Genomic DNA, 17247 nt, shown 5'->3' with positions numbered 1-17247 from the left:
AAGTCTTCTCTCCTCCTTAAAGGGCACCTCCCAGGTACTCAAAATCCAGAAATCCAGTGCCACCCTGCTGTCACCCCACCGCCAACCCATCACCAAGACCCGCTGATGTTCTCCCCGAAACGGATACATTATCAATTCTACCTCACTCATCTCCACTGCCCCACCTGTGCCAGGGTCCCCATCCTCTCCCATCTGCTGCAGCCTCCACTCCTACTCCCTCTTAATCTATTCTCTGCACAATGGCCCGAGGAATTGTGAAATGCAGCTCACAAGGCTTCCCCACTAAAGACACCTCAGAGCCTGTGGTTAGGGTCAACTTTCTCCGGGCCCCACTGTGACCCCCCAAGGCCTCACATGATCTGAGTCCTGCTCCCACTCCCCCAGCCCCCAGGTCCCACCCACACTGATCTTCCTTTATTTCTTCAAACTGTCTAAGCTCTTTCTGCCTGAGATCTCTGTACAGGTTGTTCCTTCTGACTGAGACATTCCTCCTCCCACTCTTCATGTGTCCCCTTCTCATGTTTTAGGGTCTTAGCTTAAAAGTCTCTTTCCCTGAGGGAGTTCCAGTTGTGGCTCAGTGGAAATGAAACCGCCTAGTATCCAGGTAGTATCCATGAGGACTTGGGTTCGATTCCTGGCCCCGACCAGCAGGTTAAGGATCTGGTGTTGCCGTGGCTGTGGTGTAGGCTGGCAGCTGTAGCTCTGATTCAACCCCTAGTCTGGGAACCTCCCTATGCCATGGGTTTGGCCCTGAAAAAAGTCTCTTTCCCTGAGAGACTTACCATCCCCAGCTGTTGTTATTTCAACCCCTAAAACTTTTACTGCCATCTTAAATGTGTTTGCTTTTTTGGATTGATTTACGTTGTCTCTCCCATGGAAATGCATGCTTCAGGCCATCAGGGGCTGGAGCTGTCTGCTTCTCTGCATCCCCAGCTCATGGCTCTGACCCAGCACACAGTGGCTAACTGATGAAGATAACTCCTGGGTGATCACCGAAGATGGAGCCACTTAGGTAATCCACTTTGGTCGGTAGGAATGACATGTTTTCACCCACTGTTTCTCAGATTTTTTTTTTTTTTTTTCTTTTGCCCCCTGGCCATGCCCACAGCATGCAGAAGTTCCTGGGTCAGGGATAAAACTCGAGCCATAGAAGCGACCCAAGCCATAGCAGTGATAACACTGGATCCTTTAACCACCAGGCTGCCAGGGAACTCCATCAGATTCATTTTTTAGTCCCTTAAGGAACATTTCAGGGGGAGCAAATGGATTTGTTCTGGGGCGGAGATGGCCAGGGAATACGGTTCTGTCATGGGTCTCAGAGCATTCATTTGTTCATTCGTCGGGCACCTGCTATGTGCCTCAAGGAGCTCTCAGCCTGCTGGGAGGCAGATGGATCCCAGGCTGGGGGTTGTATTCAGGCCCACGTCTCCCGCTTTGACTGCAGGCCTGCCCTGCCCCTGTGACTTCCCTACGAGGAAGATAAGACCCCTGGACGTCTCTCCGGCCCCCCTCTGGAGCCCTGCCGGAAGAGGGGTAGTGACAGGCAAGAAGAGGATCCTCCAGGTAAAAAAGTGATCCTGGGAGGAGTTCCCGCCGTGGTGCAGTGGGTTGAGAACCTGACTGCCGCAGCTCAGCTCACTGTACAGACCTGGGTTGGATCTCTGGCCCAGAGCAGTGGGTTAAAGGATCCGGTTGTTACTGCAGCTGAGGCTCCGATTCTATCCCTGGCCCCAGAGCTTCCATATGCCACAAAATAATAATAATAATAATAATCCTAAGAGCAAACATTGAAGACGGTTCTACGCATTTGGCCAAGAGTTAATTCTCCCAACACCCCGACGGGGAGGTATGAAAGGAGTAAGGATGAGGCCGCAGGAGGACGCGGCACAAACATCTCAAGGTCACTCTGCTGATGACAGGCCCGGAGGGTTTAAACGACAGGATTTGAGGCAGACACACAGAAGCGCTTCCTGACCACAAGGACTTGTGACCTCTAAAATAATTCTCTTTCAGAACAGACAGTTGTCTGGGACGCATTTGTATGGTGTCCGGGGGACGGGGTGGGGGATGGACACCAGCTGATCTCGCTCATTCAAATGCACTGAGTGCCTTACCCCGCCAGGCGCTGACCTCAGACTGGTGGAGGGGACAGATGGGGCGAGACCGTCAGTGCAATGGAAGCCCCCAGCGCTGCAAGGACGGGGCTGGGGACAGGGAGGGAAGCCCAGTCTGCAGGAGGTGGGCGTATCCAACCGAGGAAGGCGATCTGGTGTGGCCTGATCCCTTTTCCTCAACCCGAGATGCGCAGCGTGTAGGATCGGTGGATACAGAGGCGCAGGCTGGGAACCCTGCCCCTCCCCCAGGGTGGCTCAAGTGGCTGCGGAGGCCGAGACCCTCCAACGTCAGCGCTGCCTGCGCGGGCACCGTCATTTCCGGTGGGCTGGGCTGGGCTGGGAGTGGAGGGGGCCGCGCTCGCCCTCGAGGGGAGGTTCTTCCCTGGTCAAGTCCCCGCTCCGAGCTCTTCCCCCTCCCGCTGGGATTCCGGGATCCTGCTTCTGCGCTCTGGTCCCAAATCCAGGATCTGGGCTTGCATCTCCCGGCTTGAGAATCGAGAGTCGGAGCTCGAGAATCGCTCCAGGTGGCCCGAGTGTCAAAGTGACCCCAGGGGAATTCATAATGCTCAAGGCTTGGGGACATCGAGGCCACCTCGGGCTCTGGCCATAGGCGCCAAGTCTTGATGCCCCTGCCGAGAAACACCACGAAATAGGTTTGCCCGATGCACAGATGAAGTACCAGGTGCTGGGGGTACCAACATTATGTTATACTGCCCATTCCTGAGCTTGGCTCTCTACCCTGCTTAGAGGAAAAGTCCTGATTCCAGAGCTTGTGGGCCGGTAGCTCAGGGAGGCTGAGGAATTTCCTTCTTCAAAGGCAGATCCGATTTTCCTCTTCGTGGGATAGTTTAGAAAATACTAAGTCTGCCCCCAAGGCATGGGGAGTGATCAAATTGGACAAGGAGCCTGGGGTTCCTGTGAGCCAACTCAGGCAAAGGGCCCCACAGGCACCCCATCCCTAAGCCACCCCAGCCTCTACCCTCTGCCCCCTGCAACTGAGTAGAGTTGGTGGCCCAGCGTCAGCTGACCCCCACCAGCCTCATGAGATGCGGGTGGGGGGAGGGCTTATCCAGCCTGTATCGCTCTGCCCAGGGCTCAGGCAGCAATAAGAATCCAGCCTTTGTGTCCTGCTTCTCCCCGCCAGGCGATGCTTCTGTGGCTGGGGCAGGGAGAGGGTGGCTCCAGGAAAGGAGGGTATTTGGGTCATGAGGAGGGTGTGGCCAGTGTGGTAAAGGCCAAAAGCTGAGAGGTGCCTTTGGAGCTGGATGTTTTCAGACATGGGTGTCATCTAAGTCATTGTTGAAAGCATCCTTAGCTGCAGGGGTTGGAGGTGAATTTTCAGGTTGAGAGGTTGCCTTTCATTGCTAGCATCCTCACTGCTCAAGCCCAGCCCCACACCCTCTGCCCTTGTTCTCTGGGGACTCCCTAAACTCCCTGGGTGGGAGGAGCCCTGGCTCCATTTCCACAGGGCTGCAGAAGGAAGAAATGAACACATGGGAGGAGGTTGGCAGTTTGGGAATGCCGACCAGATCCCTCTGGAACTCAGCCTCCCAACCTGCTTGTCCCTTAGACTCGTTTTGCCCCCATCTCAATGGCATCGCCACCATCCAGTGACTGAAGCCAGACGTCCAAGTCATCACTCTGATTCTGCAGTCAATTCATCTGCACATCTCAGTTTTACACCTTGAGCACTCTTCATCTGGCTCCACCTCCACTGCCACCAGCCTTGCCCATCCCACTTTTCTTCTCTTGTAGATGACCGCAAAGCCTCTGAACTGGTCTTCTTGCTTCCACTCTTGCTCCCCTCCAATCTGTGCTCCAAAATTGCCAGTGATATTTCACAACTGAAATATTGGTTCTCTTTGTCTATTTGGGTACACCCCCCCAAAAAAAAATCCCCTTCCCATGGCCCTAACTCCAATTCATCTCTCTTCTATTCACTCCACTCCAGCCCCACTGGGCTTCCATCAGTTCCTTATATGTGTTAAGCTCTTTCTGTCTTAGAACCTTTGACCTTGCTGTCACCTATGCCTAGAACACACTCTGCCCTCAGAGCTTGGCAGGACTGGCACCTTTTTGTATCAGCTTAGTTGTCACTCTCAAGGGAGGGCTTTCCTGAACCTTCCCCCAAACTTTCTTGCAGAACCCTGTTAATTTCCTTCATAGCACAAGTTGCAGGTTGTAATAGTTTGTTTATTTATCTCCATCAGAAAGAAAGCTACATGAGGGCAGAAACTGCCTGCATGTCAGCTATGGGGTGTTTTCCTTTTCTTCTTAAGTAAACTATTTTATTAAAATATAACATATTGGAGTTCCCATTGTGGCTTAACAGGTCGAGGACCCAACATAGTGTCTCGAGGATGCTGGTTGGACCACATCCCAACCCAACCTCTCCCTCAGCCAACCTTGCCTCCTCACTTTCTCTACAGGTGTTGACCCTTCTGAATAAGTTCAACACCCTGTCACATGTTTATTGGATCATTCTGGCCATGGGAGAAGTGCTTGGTCAAGTCTTTTACCCACTTTTCTACTGTGCTATCTTTCTTTTTCTTGTGGATTTGCAAGTGTTCTTTGTATATTCTGAATACAAGTCCTTTGTCGGATGTATTGGCCACATATATTCAGACTTAGTTATACTCAGGGTGCTTCAACAGTGCCAGCACAGGGTGGGTCCTAATGAGTTACATGTATGCCTGAGCCTGTAAACTCCTATGCTCGGATAGGTGAAACTGTATATGGTTTAATGGCTGTAACTGGATTCAGGATATGGGTTCCAAAGAGAGGGAAACAGGACCTTAAAGGGAAAGGCCCAGAATGCAGGTTACACTCAAAGTTCACTACTCCTGGCCTGATGTTTCAGGCCGCAGACATTCAAACATAATTTCTTAAAGGTAATTGTAAACTAATTTTCATTCATTCTAAGTGTCCATAGAAGGTAACAAATAGATGCTGAAGAGCCAGTTGTGAACAAAAGAGAAGATCATCGCTTTCAGGAGATCGACGAAGAGAGAGAGACGATAGGTAAACAAAATAAAAAGATTTCAGACATTGAGATGTAAACTGGAGTCCGACTTGAAGGGAAGGTGGGGTTGGTTCAGCAACCGCCAGACCAGGACGCCAGGGAGATCCCACCCTCGGGCCCGCCTCTAGCTTTGCATATGTCTCCTGATTGGTCAGAGGCAGCTGGCTCCACCCCGCGGAGCGGGGTGCTTGGGAAGCGCGGGGCCAACCCCGCCAAGATGCAGCGGAGGCTCTGGGTGTCGCCGGGTGGTCCCGGGGCAGCGCAGGCCGGAGCGGGGCAGGGGGCGCCCGCCTCGGCGCCCGCGAAATCCTAGCTCCCCAGACCTGTCGGCGTGCCTGGGCCTTCCTTGCCGCCGCCCGCCCTCCGTCCCCGCCCCTCCACCCTTTGTGCGGCCGCCGCCCGGTGCCCCCAGCTCCGCAGGACCCCGACCGGGCCGGATCGCGGCGGCGCGCCAACGGTCTGCGGCCGATGGCGAGGGGGCGCGGCGCGGGCGGGGGCGCTGCAGCCCGAGTTCGCGACGCGGGAGGCTCGGCCCGCCTCCGCTGCATTGTCCCGGGCCCTGCGCCCCGGCCCTGAGTAGCACCGCCGCAGCGCCCGCCTGCCGCCTGCGGGGCCATGCGGAGGGCTGCCAGGATGGAAGACTTCACTGCAGAGGAAGAGGAGCCCTGGTACGACCAGCAGGACCTGGAGCAGGGTGAGCGCAGGGGGCGGCAAATCGGGGAGCGCCCCGCGACCCCTGTCCGCTTCTCCATTGTTGGGAAGTAACACCCCGGGGAGGGCTGATCTGCACCCGGCGCGGCAGACTCGGAGGGGTGATGCGTCTGGAGAATGCGAACGTGGAGAGAGGGAGCGCTGCCCGGGAGGACTCGAACCGGACCGGTGGAGACCTGCAAAAGTGGAGGGAGCGGTCTTCCTCTTTCCCGGAACAACAGGGGCATATTTCACCTAGATTGCCTCCTCTGTCTTAGAGGCAAGAACTGCCCAGGCGCCCCGGGCATATTGGGGAGGGCCTGAGAGTCCTGGCTGGAAGTCTTTGGAGGCCAGGAGGTGGCTCCTTGGTTCTATTTTGCGGAGAGGGGTTTTGTGTGGGAGGTGTGTGTGGGTGCGCGCGCGGGTGTGTGTGCGGGGGGAAGTTATCCCATTCCAAATCCAGCGGCTCCCTTCCCTGCCCAGGACTCCTGAGCTCTAAGACTCCTAGAAAGTTTCCCCAACTCCCTTCCTCTCTACCCAGAGAGAGAATGGGGGTGCGGTACTTTGCCTGTGGAGAAGCAGAGACGGTCAGGAGTCCGATCTGCCTTGGAAGGGAGGAGTCCCCCGGCCCTTCCTCTCCCAAATGGCGCAAGGTTTGGGGGGGGGCAGGTTTGGGAATTCTGAGCAATACCCCAGATCACAGCCTGAGTAAAGAGGGAGCCACCTTCCCTTCTTTCCCATCTGAGGGCAAAGAGGGTGACTGGAAGGGGGTTAGAAGCTGGTGATGAGGTGGCCGAGGTGACATCACTCTGAGTAGGGGGCGGGGCTGTCAGGACAGGAAGGAGGAGGAGGCCTAAGAGGGTCAGGGCCAAGGCCTGCTGGAGCACTGCCGCACCCACCTTCTCCTCCCCAGAACGCCTCATATTGGATGATCAGAGGTGGAGGGGCTGGGAACATGTTCTAGGAGTGACCACAGTCACTCAGCAAGCCGGTGGGTATGGACACAGTCTGGTTCAGCGTGTGCCAACACCCTCTGCTCTGCGTCTCCAGCCATGGGGCCCAGACGCCTGCCTTGACCCTCATGTGAGCCATCTACCATCTACCCAGATCCCGGAGCCTTTGTTTTCTGGCCCTGACCCACATCCCCATGTGGCCCGATTTGCTGGCAGATGAGCCTGTGTCCTTGTCCTCAGTACTGTGGGTTAATCAGAGCCTCTGGGGGACCAGTGTGGGATGTGGGGTGCTGGGCTGAACGGTACCATACTCTATGCCCTGGAGGCTACCCTCAGCCTCCCTGCCTGGAGTGAGATGCCCAATAACGGCTGCAAGAAGCCCCTCCCCCATCCTGGGCACCAGCCCCCAAAACCTCACGGTGCGTAAACACCTATCAGGCTCCACTTAAGTGTCAGACACTATCCTGGGAGTTGGGAATAGACCCATCCCTGGCCTCCTAGGTGCACCTGGGCAGGTGGAGTTGGGCTTGTAACTGAATGCGGGTGATAAGATGCAGTGAGAGGACTTCATGGAAGAGGCAGGCCTGGAAGGAAAGATTGGAAGCTGAGTGCCTGGGAAGATGGCCTCCCGGGAGGCAGATGCTGATATTGTTGCTGTCTCGTCTCATTCCTGCTCCCCTAAGAAGCCTTTGGCATCGTGCCCAGCCCAGATGTGGGAGGAAGGAGCTAGGGACTAGGGGTGGAGATGTGCTGCATCCGGAGAGGGAGCGATGCAAGATTCCAGCTGGGCTGGGCGGCCGTGCTCTGGGGCCAGAGGTGGAGAACAGGCCCCGCAGGCCCCTGCTTTTCTGGCTTCGCTCGTCTGCAGCAGTCGGCCTGGCCTCTAGCCTGAGTAGTGGCCAGAGCCCAGGAACCAGAAATGAGGCAATCTCCAAAGAAACGAGCTTTCGACCCAAACCCAAATGTCTGCTTGCCATGAACTGCTTGTCGTGCTGAGCCTGGGGACATGATCTCTGCCCTTGGGAGTCTCCACATTCCAGCAGAGGAGGCAGAAATGGGATCAAACCAGCCACTGGGACAGAGCAACAGGGGGGACAGTGAGAACATTCTGAAGGCCTCCTGCTGTGAGACCCAAAAACCACTTACAGTCCCTTCTGAGCTGGAGGGTGACTAGGGGCCCCCAGGCAGGAGGAAGGCAGGAGGGAGGCAGACCCTCTAGGTGGAGGGGTGCTTATACCAAGGCACAGAGCCATGTGAAAAGATCACGCATGACTGGAAAGCAGGAATGATCTGGAGGGGGCAGGGGGCGGAGGACGTCTCAGACTCCCTCACTGAGGGCTGGGTGGTTGGGGGAGCTCTGTCCAAAGGCCACAGTCACACTGGGGATCAGGTGCCTGTGGCTTCCCCCGACCCTGAACCCAGTCCCCAAATTCTCTCCTGCCCAGCTGCTCCCTAGATGCCTCTGAGTGTCCTAGGATGTGTTTCTTCTCAGCTAGCCCCATGTCCCCTGAGGACATATCCCCAACGTTGCTTTCAGGAGCTTGGCCCTCCAGCTCCTCCTGTTTGACTTTGAAGCTGTCTGTCCCAGTGGAGGGAGGCAGTTGGGACAAACGAGGTCCTCCATTCTGTGTTCCCTCTGCCACTGCCACAAGCACCTGCAAAAATAGAAAAAGCCATTAATTATTAAGCGCTGGCACTCTCGCTGCCGGCCTCCCTCCCCCACCTTGGCCCAGGTGTGGCCTGGCCCTATGGGTACCGCTCTCCGGGCTGAGAGGTGGCTGCTGAGTCACAGATTTGAAGTCCCAGGCTCCTGACCTTGAGTCTCAGCCTCAGGGGAAGGCTCTGACATGGCAGGGGGAGGGAGGTGACCGGACCCCAATTCTGTGGACCCAGAGTTCATGACCTTTGTGCCCTGGAGGTTGCGGACAGGACCGCTGCAGGCCCGCCAGGTGGTAGATGGCCTCCCTCCCCCTTTATTTTTGTCCCTTGTCCCTATGCCCATCCCTGTCCTTTCCTACCTCTCTTCTCCAGAGTCTATGAAGCCCCGCCTTGACCCCAACCAGGAGAGGCAGTGGGATTTCAAAGTTTATTTTCAAAGCTACCCCCTTGGCTCCCAGTCTTTCACCCTTAGGCTCTGGAACATCACTGCTGGGCAACACTTCAGGAGGCATTCAGAGGGCAAAACTGCTGACGTCCACTGTAGGAGACCCCAGAAAACTCTGGGGGTCCAGGCCGGGGACATGCCAGTTCAGACTCAGCACCTTCCCGGCCCATGAATCTGGCTGTGACAGGCTGTATATTACTCCAGATTCGACTTCCGGCTTAGCTGGCTCCTCCATTCTCCCACTCCCAGGGCTCCCTCCCCTTCTGGTCCAGGGGGAGCTGTACCCTCCCCAGAACTGTCCCCAGCCCCCATCTAGCTGGTGTCCTTTCCCCAGCACTTGGCTCCACTCAGTCCCCTGTTCTGCAGCTTCTAGACTCCTCTCGTGATCCCTCCTGGAAGCTCTGGCCAGCTTAGCTTGCATTGTGATCCAGTTTCCTGGAGACAGTCTCTGAGATTCTCCCCGACCCCAAACCGCTTCTGTTGGGTTCCCTTCCTCCCTGTCTGTGAATCACTAGGTGGCCCAGGTCACGTTCATTGCCTTCAGCATCCTTGGTTCATAGACTTGCAGTTGCCCCAGCCCACGCTGCTGGCCGCACACACACAGCTCAGACGCTCACCTGGAAGGAAGAGCATACAATGCAGTTGTTCTTGGCCTTTCCTCACTCTGCCTTTGACCTTGAGCTCTAGGTTAAGTTACAGGGGCTCCACACAAGCCTCCCAACAGAGCCTGTCCCCCGATGCCCACGCAGGAGGCAGCATCAGTAGCAACGGCCTCTTCGCAGATCACCTGACAGATTTCAAGGAAAAAATGTTGATGTGTGTGATTTTTTTTTTTAATAATATACCTGAATTATTTGCTAGTGTTTATGGATGAGCCACATACTCACCATCCCACTAGAGAGAGCAGGACGATGGTGTTCCCCCTTCATCATGAACTGGGGGTGATCTTACCGAATTTCCACCAAACAGACAACGTAGCAAATTGAGTTCTCCTCCTCTTGGAGACCATAACATGCTCCTAGGTGTCCCTTATATTTATATTTATTTAAATATTGTATTTAAATATAGATGACTTATCTGTAAACATTTATAAATTATAAATATTTATATATTTAATTTTTATCATATAAATATATAAAATAGTCTAGGGAATTCCCCGGTGGTCTAATGGTTAGAACTCAGTGCTTACACCACTGTGGCCCCAGGTTCAAACCCTGGTCTGGGAACTGAGATCCCACCTCAAGCTGCTGCATGTGGCAGCTAAAATAATAATGATAATAATAATAATAGTCTATTTATAAAATGTGTTTTGAATATATATTCATAAATATATTACCCTTTGTTTCTAAAAGGAGTTCTGCATACATATGGGGAATTAGCCATCCCAAATGTCCAAATGTCGAGGTGCGCTCACACAGCTCCAGATGCACTTACGAGAATTTTTAGGGATTCTGGCACCTGCCGATTCCTTCCGACTCCTCCCCCCTCCCCACATACAGCTCCCTAAACACAGGCCAGATTCCCTCCCAGCCTCTCTATTTGTTTTCTTTTTTGGCCAAACCTGGGCATATGGCGTTCCTGGGCCAGGGATCAGATCCAAGCCACAGTTGCCACCTGCCACAGCTGCGGCAATGCCGGATCCTTAACCCACTGTGCCGGGCCAGGGGGATCAAACCTGCGACCCAGGGCTCCCAAGAGGCTGCAGATCCCGTTGGGCCACAGCAGGAACTCCCTGGCCTCTCTGATAGGTGTTCATTTACCTTTGGCTGGCATTAGGGAGAGGAGATTCCAGTCCTCCAGGGTGCAAGAATCAGGGCGACTAGGGGAAGGGGTTGGTTTTGCTGCCCAGGGAAAGGAGAAGGTTGCAGAGGGAGGCACGTATCACTGGGACCAAATGGTACCCAGCTGGGGAGAGGGAATCTGAATTCTGCTTCCAATGTGGCTATAAGCCATGTAATGATCTGGGCAGGTCCTCTTTCTTCCCTGTCCAGCCTGTCATCCATAGAATAAGGAGACTGGTCAAAAGAGCCCTGAAGCCTTGTCTGGTTCTAATACCCAGCAAGCCCTTCTGCCTCCACCCCCTCAGTGACCTCCACTTGGTCTTCCAAGCCCAACTCCAAGACTGCCCTTTGCCTGAGCCTCCCACCGCCCCCAGCCCCCATGGTGAACACTCCCCTACCTATTGTCTGCAGGCACTTGGCCCGGGTCTGCTGATGCTCTTATCACAGTCCACTCACTCGTTCTTTCAAAAAAAGATTTATTATTCACCTGCTTTGTGCCAGGAATTGTTCTAGATCCTGGGGATATCCCTGAACTGTGAGCAATGCTTAGTCAAGGGGAGATGAACAAGATAAATAAGCAAACTGTTTGGTAAAGTTAGCTGGTGGTATGGGCTAAGGAGAAAAACAAAGCGGGGGTGTGTGTGTGATTTTTTTTGTCTTTTTAGGGCTGTACCCGATGCATATGGAGGTTCCCAGGCTGGGGGCGAATTGGAGCTGAAGCTGCTGGTTTACGCCACAGCCACAGCCACATGGGATCCAAGCCACATCTGTGACCTACACCACAGCTCACAGCAACATGGGATCCTTAACCCAGGGATTAAACCTTCATCCTCATGGATGCTAGTCAGATTCGTTCTGCTGAGCCATGATGGGAACTCCATTTTTTTTTTTTTTTTTTTTTTCCACTTTGAAACAATGTTTGAGGAAGGCCTCCTGGAGAAGGTAACATTAAAACACAGGCTTGGAGGCAGGGATGAGCCCTGGGAGTGTCTGGGGAGAGAACATTCCAGGCAGAAGCAACGGCTAGTGTCTTGGCTTTTACGTCCCCTTCCAGGCCGGGGGTCTCCCCAAGGGTGGCCCCTGTGTCCTGGTTCTCTTGGGACCCCTGAAGCCCAGCTCAGAATGAATGCTCAGAACATGAGTGGGGGGGCCTCTGACTTCCTTCTCAGCTGCTCATGTTCTTCCCACTCTCTGCCCTGTCCCCCCCAGACTTGCACTTGGCCGCAGAGCTGGGAAAAACGCTGCTGGAGAGGAACAAGGAGCTGGAGGAGTCTCTGCAGCAGATGTATTCCACCAACGAGGAGCAAGTTCAGGAGATTGAGGTGAGGGAACGTATGGGCCTTGCTTGTGCTCCCCCACCCATTAAGGGCCCCTTGGCCTTTGTGTACCTTTGTGCAGCTTAGGAAGAGGTACCCTCTTAGCAGGCCCAGCCTTGATCCAACAGCCTTGTGCAGTTTACAACCTGTGCAACTATCCCAGGCAGCCATATTGCATCACCGTCTTGACCCCTCCCTCCGCTGCACAGGAATACACTGAAGCAAACCTGTTCCTAGAGGTGGGAGGAGAGCCCAGGCAGAGACATCTTCCCCAACCCTGTTCTGAAAGGTTATTCACCCACCTCTCACCCCCACCCCCAGTACCTGACCAAGCAGCTGGATACGCTGAGGCACGTGAATGAGCAGCACGCCAAAGTGTACGAGCAGCTGGACCTGGCAGCCCGAGATCTGGAGCTGACCAACCAGAAGCTGGTGCTGGAGAGTAAGGCTGCCCAGCAGAAGATCCATGGGTGAGGACTGGGCAGAGGGCAGAGGGCAGAGGGCCGGGCGCTGCGGGAGAGGTTGGGATGGCCAGGAGAGGTCCAGAGCTGGGTGTACTTGTGTGCCCATGGACCAGTAGGTGTGACTCAGGCTCCTTCTCCCAGAAGCCACATTTGCCCTTGTCCATGTGGGCTGGTTTAATATTTAGGTCACAACCCTTCTTTAAGCAGCAACTCCGCACCAGGCTGTTCTAGGCACTGGGAATACAGTGATGGGGATGCAGAGACATTGTCCCGCCCTCCGGGAGGGACATCAGACCTGTAAATATTTTATTGCAGCGTAGGGCAATAAGCGATAGAAGGGTGTATACAGAACAGAAGGGACATGCTCCGCTTGGCCTCGGAGAGGGGGGGAAGCCTGGGTCCTTGGGCATACAAGGAGTTCCCAGTCTGACCTCAGCACCAGGCTCAAGGTTGCCTGCCTGTCCCCAACTCCCAAGTCCCTCTAGGACTGCAGTGAGGAGGGCTGGCCCCGTCTCCTGAAAGTCCCTCCTGTGCGTGTGTCCCCCACCCCATCCCCAGGCTGTCAGAGACCATTGAGCGCCTGCAGACTCAGGTCGAGGAGCTGCAGGCCCAGGTGGAGCAGCTTCGGGGCCTGGAGCAGCTGCGAGTGCGGCGGGAGAAGCGGGAACGCAGGCGCACCATCCATACCTTCCCCTGCCTCAAGGAGCTGTGCACCAGCCCCCGGTAGGTGAGGGCGCCACTAGTAGGCGAGCAGCCTGGACCTTGGACCGTGTCTCCAAGTGCCTGGGACTGTGAGCCACAGGAGGGAAGAAGGGATGGATGCCAGGCAGCAGGTGGGAACGAAAGTTGCTGCATTGTCCAGGCTATTGGAGAGGCTGATCCTGTTGCAAATGATAGTCAGCAGCTGGTGTTTATGAGCCCTGGCTGTGGGCCTACCACTCTGCTAAGTGAGTTAATTCTCATTGCAATACCGTGAGGTGTGGTTTATCATCCCTGCTACTCAGAGGAGGAATTGAAACTCCAAGGTTGTATGTCTTATCCAAGGTAACCTGTCTAGTAAGCCAGAATTCTCACCCCGGAGGAGTTAACCACTCCACCTTTCAGTTCCTGTTAAGTTTTTTAATGGGATGACTTCCTAATATAAGAATACACAACGTGGGGGTTCCCACTGTGGTTCAGAGGTAACAAACCCAACCAGTATCCATGAGGATGCAGGTTTGCGCCCTGGCCCCGCTGAGTGGGTTAAGGATCTTGCCTTGTTACAGTGTAGGCTGGCAGCTCCAATTCAACCCCTAACCCAGAAATCATCCATATGCCACAGGTGCAGCCCTTAAAAAGAATTACATGCCACAGCTTGAGGTAACACAGATCCATAACCCACTGGGGAGACCAGGGATCAAACCCACATCTTCATGGATACTAGTTAGGTTCTTAACCCACTGAGCCACAACGGGAACTCCCATGAGGTGCATTTAGTGAGTATTTCTTTTTTTTCTTCTTTTTTGTCTTTTTAGGGCCGCACCCACAGCATATGGAGATTCCCAGGCTAGGGGTCTAATCAGAGGTGCAGCTGCCAGCCTACACCACAGCCACAGCAACGCAGGATCTGAGCCACATCCGCCACCCACCCCACAGCTCACCGCGAGGCCAGATCCTTAACTGGCTTATCCCAGAGCGGGGCCAGGGATCGAACCCGCAACTTCATGGTTTCTAGTCGGGTTCCTTAACGACTGAGCCATGACGGAAACTTCTTTACTATTTCAATAAAGGTCCTGGCAGGAGACAGCGCCTCGCCCAAAGTAACTGATTAATAAAGAGGGGGGAGGGAGGTGTAGGGAACCCATGGGCACACTGCAGCACCCTAGGGCTGCATCAGTGAGGAGCTGTTGACCCATCCTGAGGCCTAAAGGGACCAGGAGACGGGAGGTGACTGATACCTAGAAAGCGTGGAGAGCGCTGCCTGTCCGGCAGTAACCCGGAAGGGACAGGGAGGAGACATTCCCCAGGACCTCCCTCTGCTCCCGCCCCCGGCCCCCCTGTGGGGCTTCCCATTGGCTGAGCCCAAGAGCCGGAAGCCTGGCTGAAGCGGTTCGCTATGGTCAACCTCCCAGGGCGGAGAGTGGCTCCGGGGGGGCAGACAGACCCTCCAGCCCAGTGGAGGAGAGAGATGGGACGGGGCTGGGGGCTCGCCCATGCCCACCCGCCCTCTTCCCACGTGCTCCCGCTCCCCGCCTCCCCAGATGCGAGGATGCCTTCCGGCTGCACAGTTCCTCGCTGGAGCTGGGCCCACGGCCCCTGGAGCAGGAGAACGAGCGGCTGCAGACCTTGGTGGGAGTGCTGCGTTCCCAGGTGAGCCAGGAGCGGCAGCGCAAGGAGCGGGCGGAGCGCGAGTACGCGGCGGTGCTCCAGGAGTACTCGGAGCTGGAGCGGCAGCTGTGCGAGATGGAGGGCTGCCGCCTCCGCGTGCAGGAGCTGGAGGCCGAGCTGCTGGAGCTGCAGCAGATGAAGCAGGCGAAGACCTACCTGCTGGGCCGGGAGGACCACCTGGCCGAGGCCCTGCTGGCTCCCCTCACCCAGGCGCCTGAAGCCGACGACCCCCAGCCCGGCAGCGGGGACGACTCAGGCACCCAGGACGGGGTCTCCTCTCCGGCGGCCTCCCCGGGCCACGTCGTGCGCAAAAGCTGCAGCGACACGGCGCTCAACGCCATCGTGGCCAAAGACCCAGCCAGCCGGCTCGCAGGCAACCTCACGCTGCACGCCAACAGCGTGCGCAAGCGGGGCATGTCCATCCTGCGCGAGGTGGACGAGCAGTACCACGCGCTGCTGGAGAAGTACGAGGAGCTGCTGAGCAAGTGCCGACAGCACGGGGCGGGGGTGCGGCACGCGGGCGTGCAGACCTCGCGGCCCATCTCCCGGGACAGCTCGTGGAGGGACCTCCGGGGGGGTGACGAGGGCCAGGGGGAGGCCAAGGCAGGTGAGAAGAGCCTGAGCCAGCACGTGGAGGCTGTGGACAAGCGGCTGGAGCAGAGCCAGCCTGAGTACAAGGCTCTCTTCAAGGAGATCTTCTCCAGGATCCAGAAGACCAAGGCCGACATCAACGCCACCAAAGTCAAGACGCACAGCAGCAAGTGACAGTTTCCTGGCCTGCATGGGGTCCCTTGTACCTGGGCCGTGCAGCCTCTGGTGAGTGAAGGAGCCCTACGCTGCCATAGACCCCAGTGGGAGGCCGCGCTCTGACCCAGGGACCCCAGTTCCTTGCAGATGTGGGAGCCGGTCAATACGTCCTGCCTCCCAGGACCCTTCACCATCCTTCCTCTGCCCAAAAGCGCAGCCAAGAGTTTGAAAGCCAAACGACCCCACTCCCCTGGGGAGCCCCAGCTCCCCAGCCCCCGCTTCCCCACCCTGGGCTTCGATCTCAGATTTGTGGCCAGGCTTCTGAAAGCCATTCTGGACCAGTTGGCTTCCCCCCACTCCCCAAAGTTTGGGGGTTTTTGAGGGATGTTTTGCAATGCAAGGTCTCCCTGACCCCTTGCCACAACTGGAAACACTTGAAGGGGGACCCCAGAGCCAGCTGTTGCAGCTTCCAGGGGTCTCCTGGACCGCTCACTGCTTCCCCCCAGCTGTGATGTGCTGTCATTCGCCTAGCACCAGCTGTCGCACCCCTAGGGTCCTGACCAGGTCAGAGATGGCCTCTGCCACGCAGAGCAGCAAGCCTCAGCCAGGCTGGAGTGGCCCCAACTCCAGCCCCAGTGAAGGCTGGCTTCTCCCTGGAGACCCTCAGCCCATCGCAGATCTGTAGCCAATCAACTCAGAGCCAGCTTCCCCTGGTCCCAGCCCCGGAAATGCCTTCTGGGCATCAAGCCTTCCAGGGGTCCGGGCAATGGGGAGCCCTCTATCTCTGCACGCCTCCTCTGACTCACCGAGCTTGGCCTCTGCCTGTCCCCATCTCAGGGACCGTGACATGTCTCATTCACTCCCACGCTCCCCTCTAGGCCAAGGTCGTGCCTGCCACCCCCAGAATGCCCTGGGCATGTGCCACCTGCCTGCAGTCCCAGCATCCTCCCCTCCTCCCCTTAACTGGAGACCACCCAAGACTCCCACCCCACACTGGGCAGTATTGAAATGGGACTGGATGTAGCACATGTCTCCTCCTTCCCATAACATGCATGCTCTTAACCTCCCACTTTTGTGGGGGGCTTTTGAGGACCCACCAGGGTCAGGAGTTTAATCTCTTGTTGAGACTTCAGAAGGTCCACTTCAGCTAAGAGATGCCCAGGTCCCCAGCTTGCCCTGAGCAATTCCTCAGGGTTCCCACTTCTGTCCACCACCCATCCTGAGACCTTAGACATCGGAGGAGCCACACAGCCCAGTGGAAGGCGGTGGCCCTGGCCTCTGTGCTGGGAGCCCAGTGGGGAACCTTCATGCCTTATTTGTTTCTAAGGGGTAAAGGGGTTTTCTTAACAAGCAGGCCCGACCCTCCCTGGAGGCGCCACCCTGCTCTCCGGGCGGCACCGTGATGAGCCCTGTCCGCTGGTCCTTCCGTTCACACATCTCGGAACCCTTTGTCCTTTGGTGCTGGGCAGCGCCCAGCCCTCTGTGTGTCATTGTCATCTGGGTGGAGGGGATGGGGTGGGATGGGTCGGGGAAGGGCTCCTGCCTGTTTGCTCCCCAGTTCTGTAGCTGCCCACCAGCGTCACCTTTGAAGTGTACATGAGAGAAATATATTTACAAATGCTTTATTCTCTTCTTTAATAAAAAACGCAGCAGTATTCTAAAAGCAGAAATGGCCCCAGAGCCATGGTC

At 56.1% G+C, this 17247-nt stretch overlaps 1 protein-coding gene and 1 non-coding gene across 2 annotated transcripts; both read left to right on the top strand.

Annotated features, from left to right (window-relative positions):
- Positions 5319–17224, top strand: CDR2L (cerebellar degeneration related protein 2 like). The gene is made up of 5 exons (XM_003482949.4): positions 5319–5830; positions 11874–11986; positions 12302–12450; positions 13003–13167; positions 14685–17224. Exons 1-5 carry the CDS (start codon positions 5752–5754, stop codon positions 15574–15576), a joined length of 1398 nt encoding a protein of 465 aa, XP_003482997.1. The 5' UTR covers positions 5319–5751; the 3' UTR covers positions 15577–17224.
- Positions 10037–10109, top strand: TRNAV-UAC. Its single transcript has one exon. It is a non-coding gene; the product is annotated as a tRNA-Val (tRNA).

This window comes from Sus scrofa, chromosome 12 (assembly GCF_000003025.6).
Source record: "Sus scrofa isolate TJ Tabasco breed Duroc chromosome 12, Sscrofa11.1, whole genome shotgun sequence".
Classification (NCBI taxonomy): domain Eukaryota; kingdom Metazoa; phylum Chordata; class Mammalia; order Artiodactyla; family Suidae; genus Sus; species Sus scrofa.
This window is presented reverse-complemented; position numbering and strand designations above follow the sequence as displayed.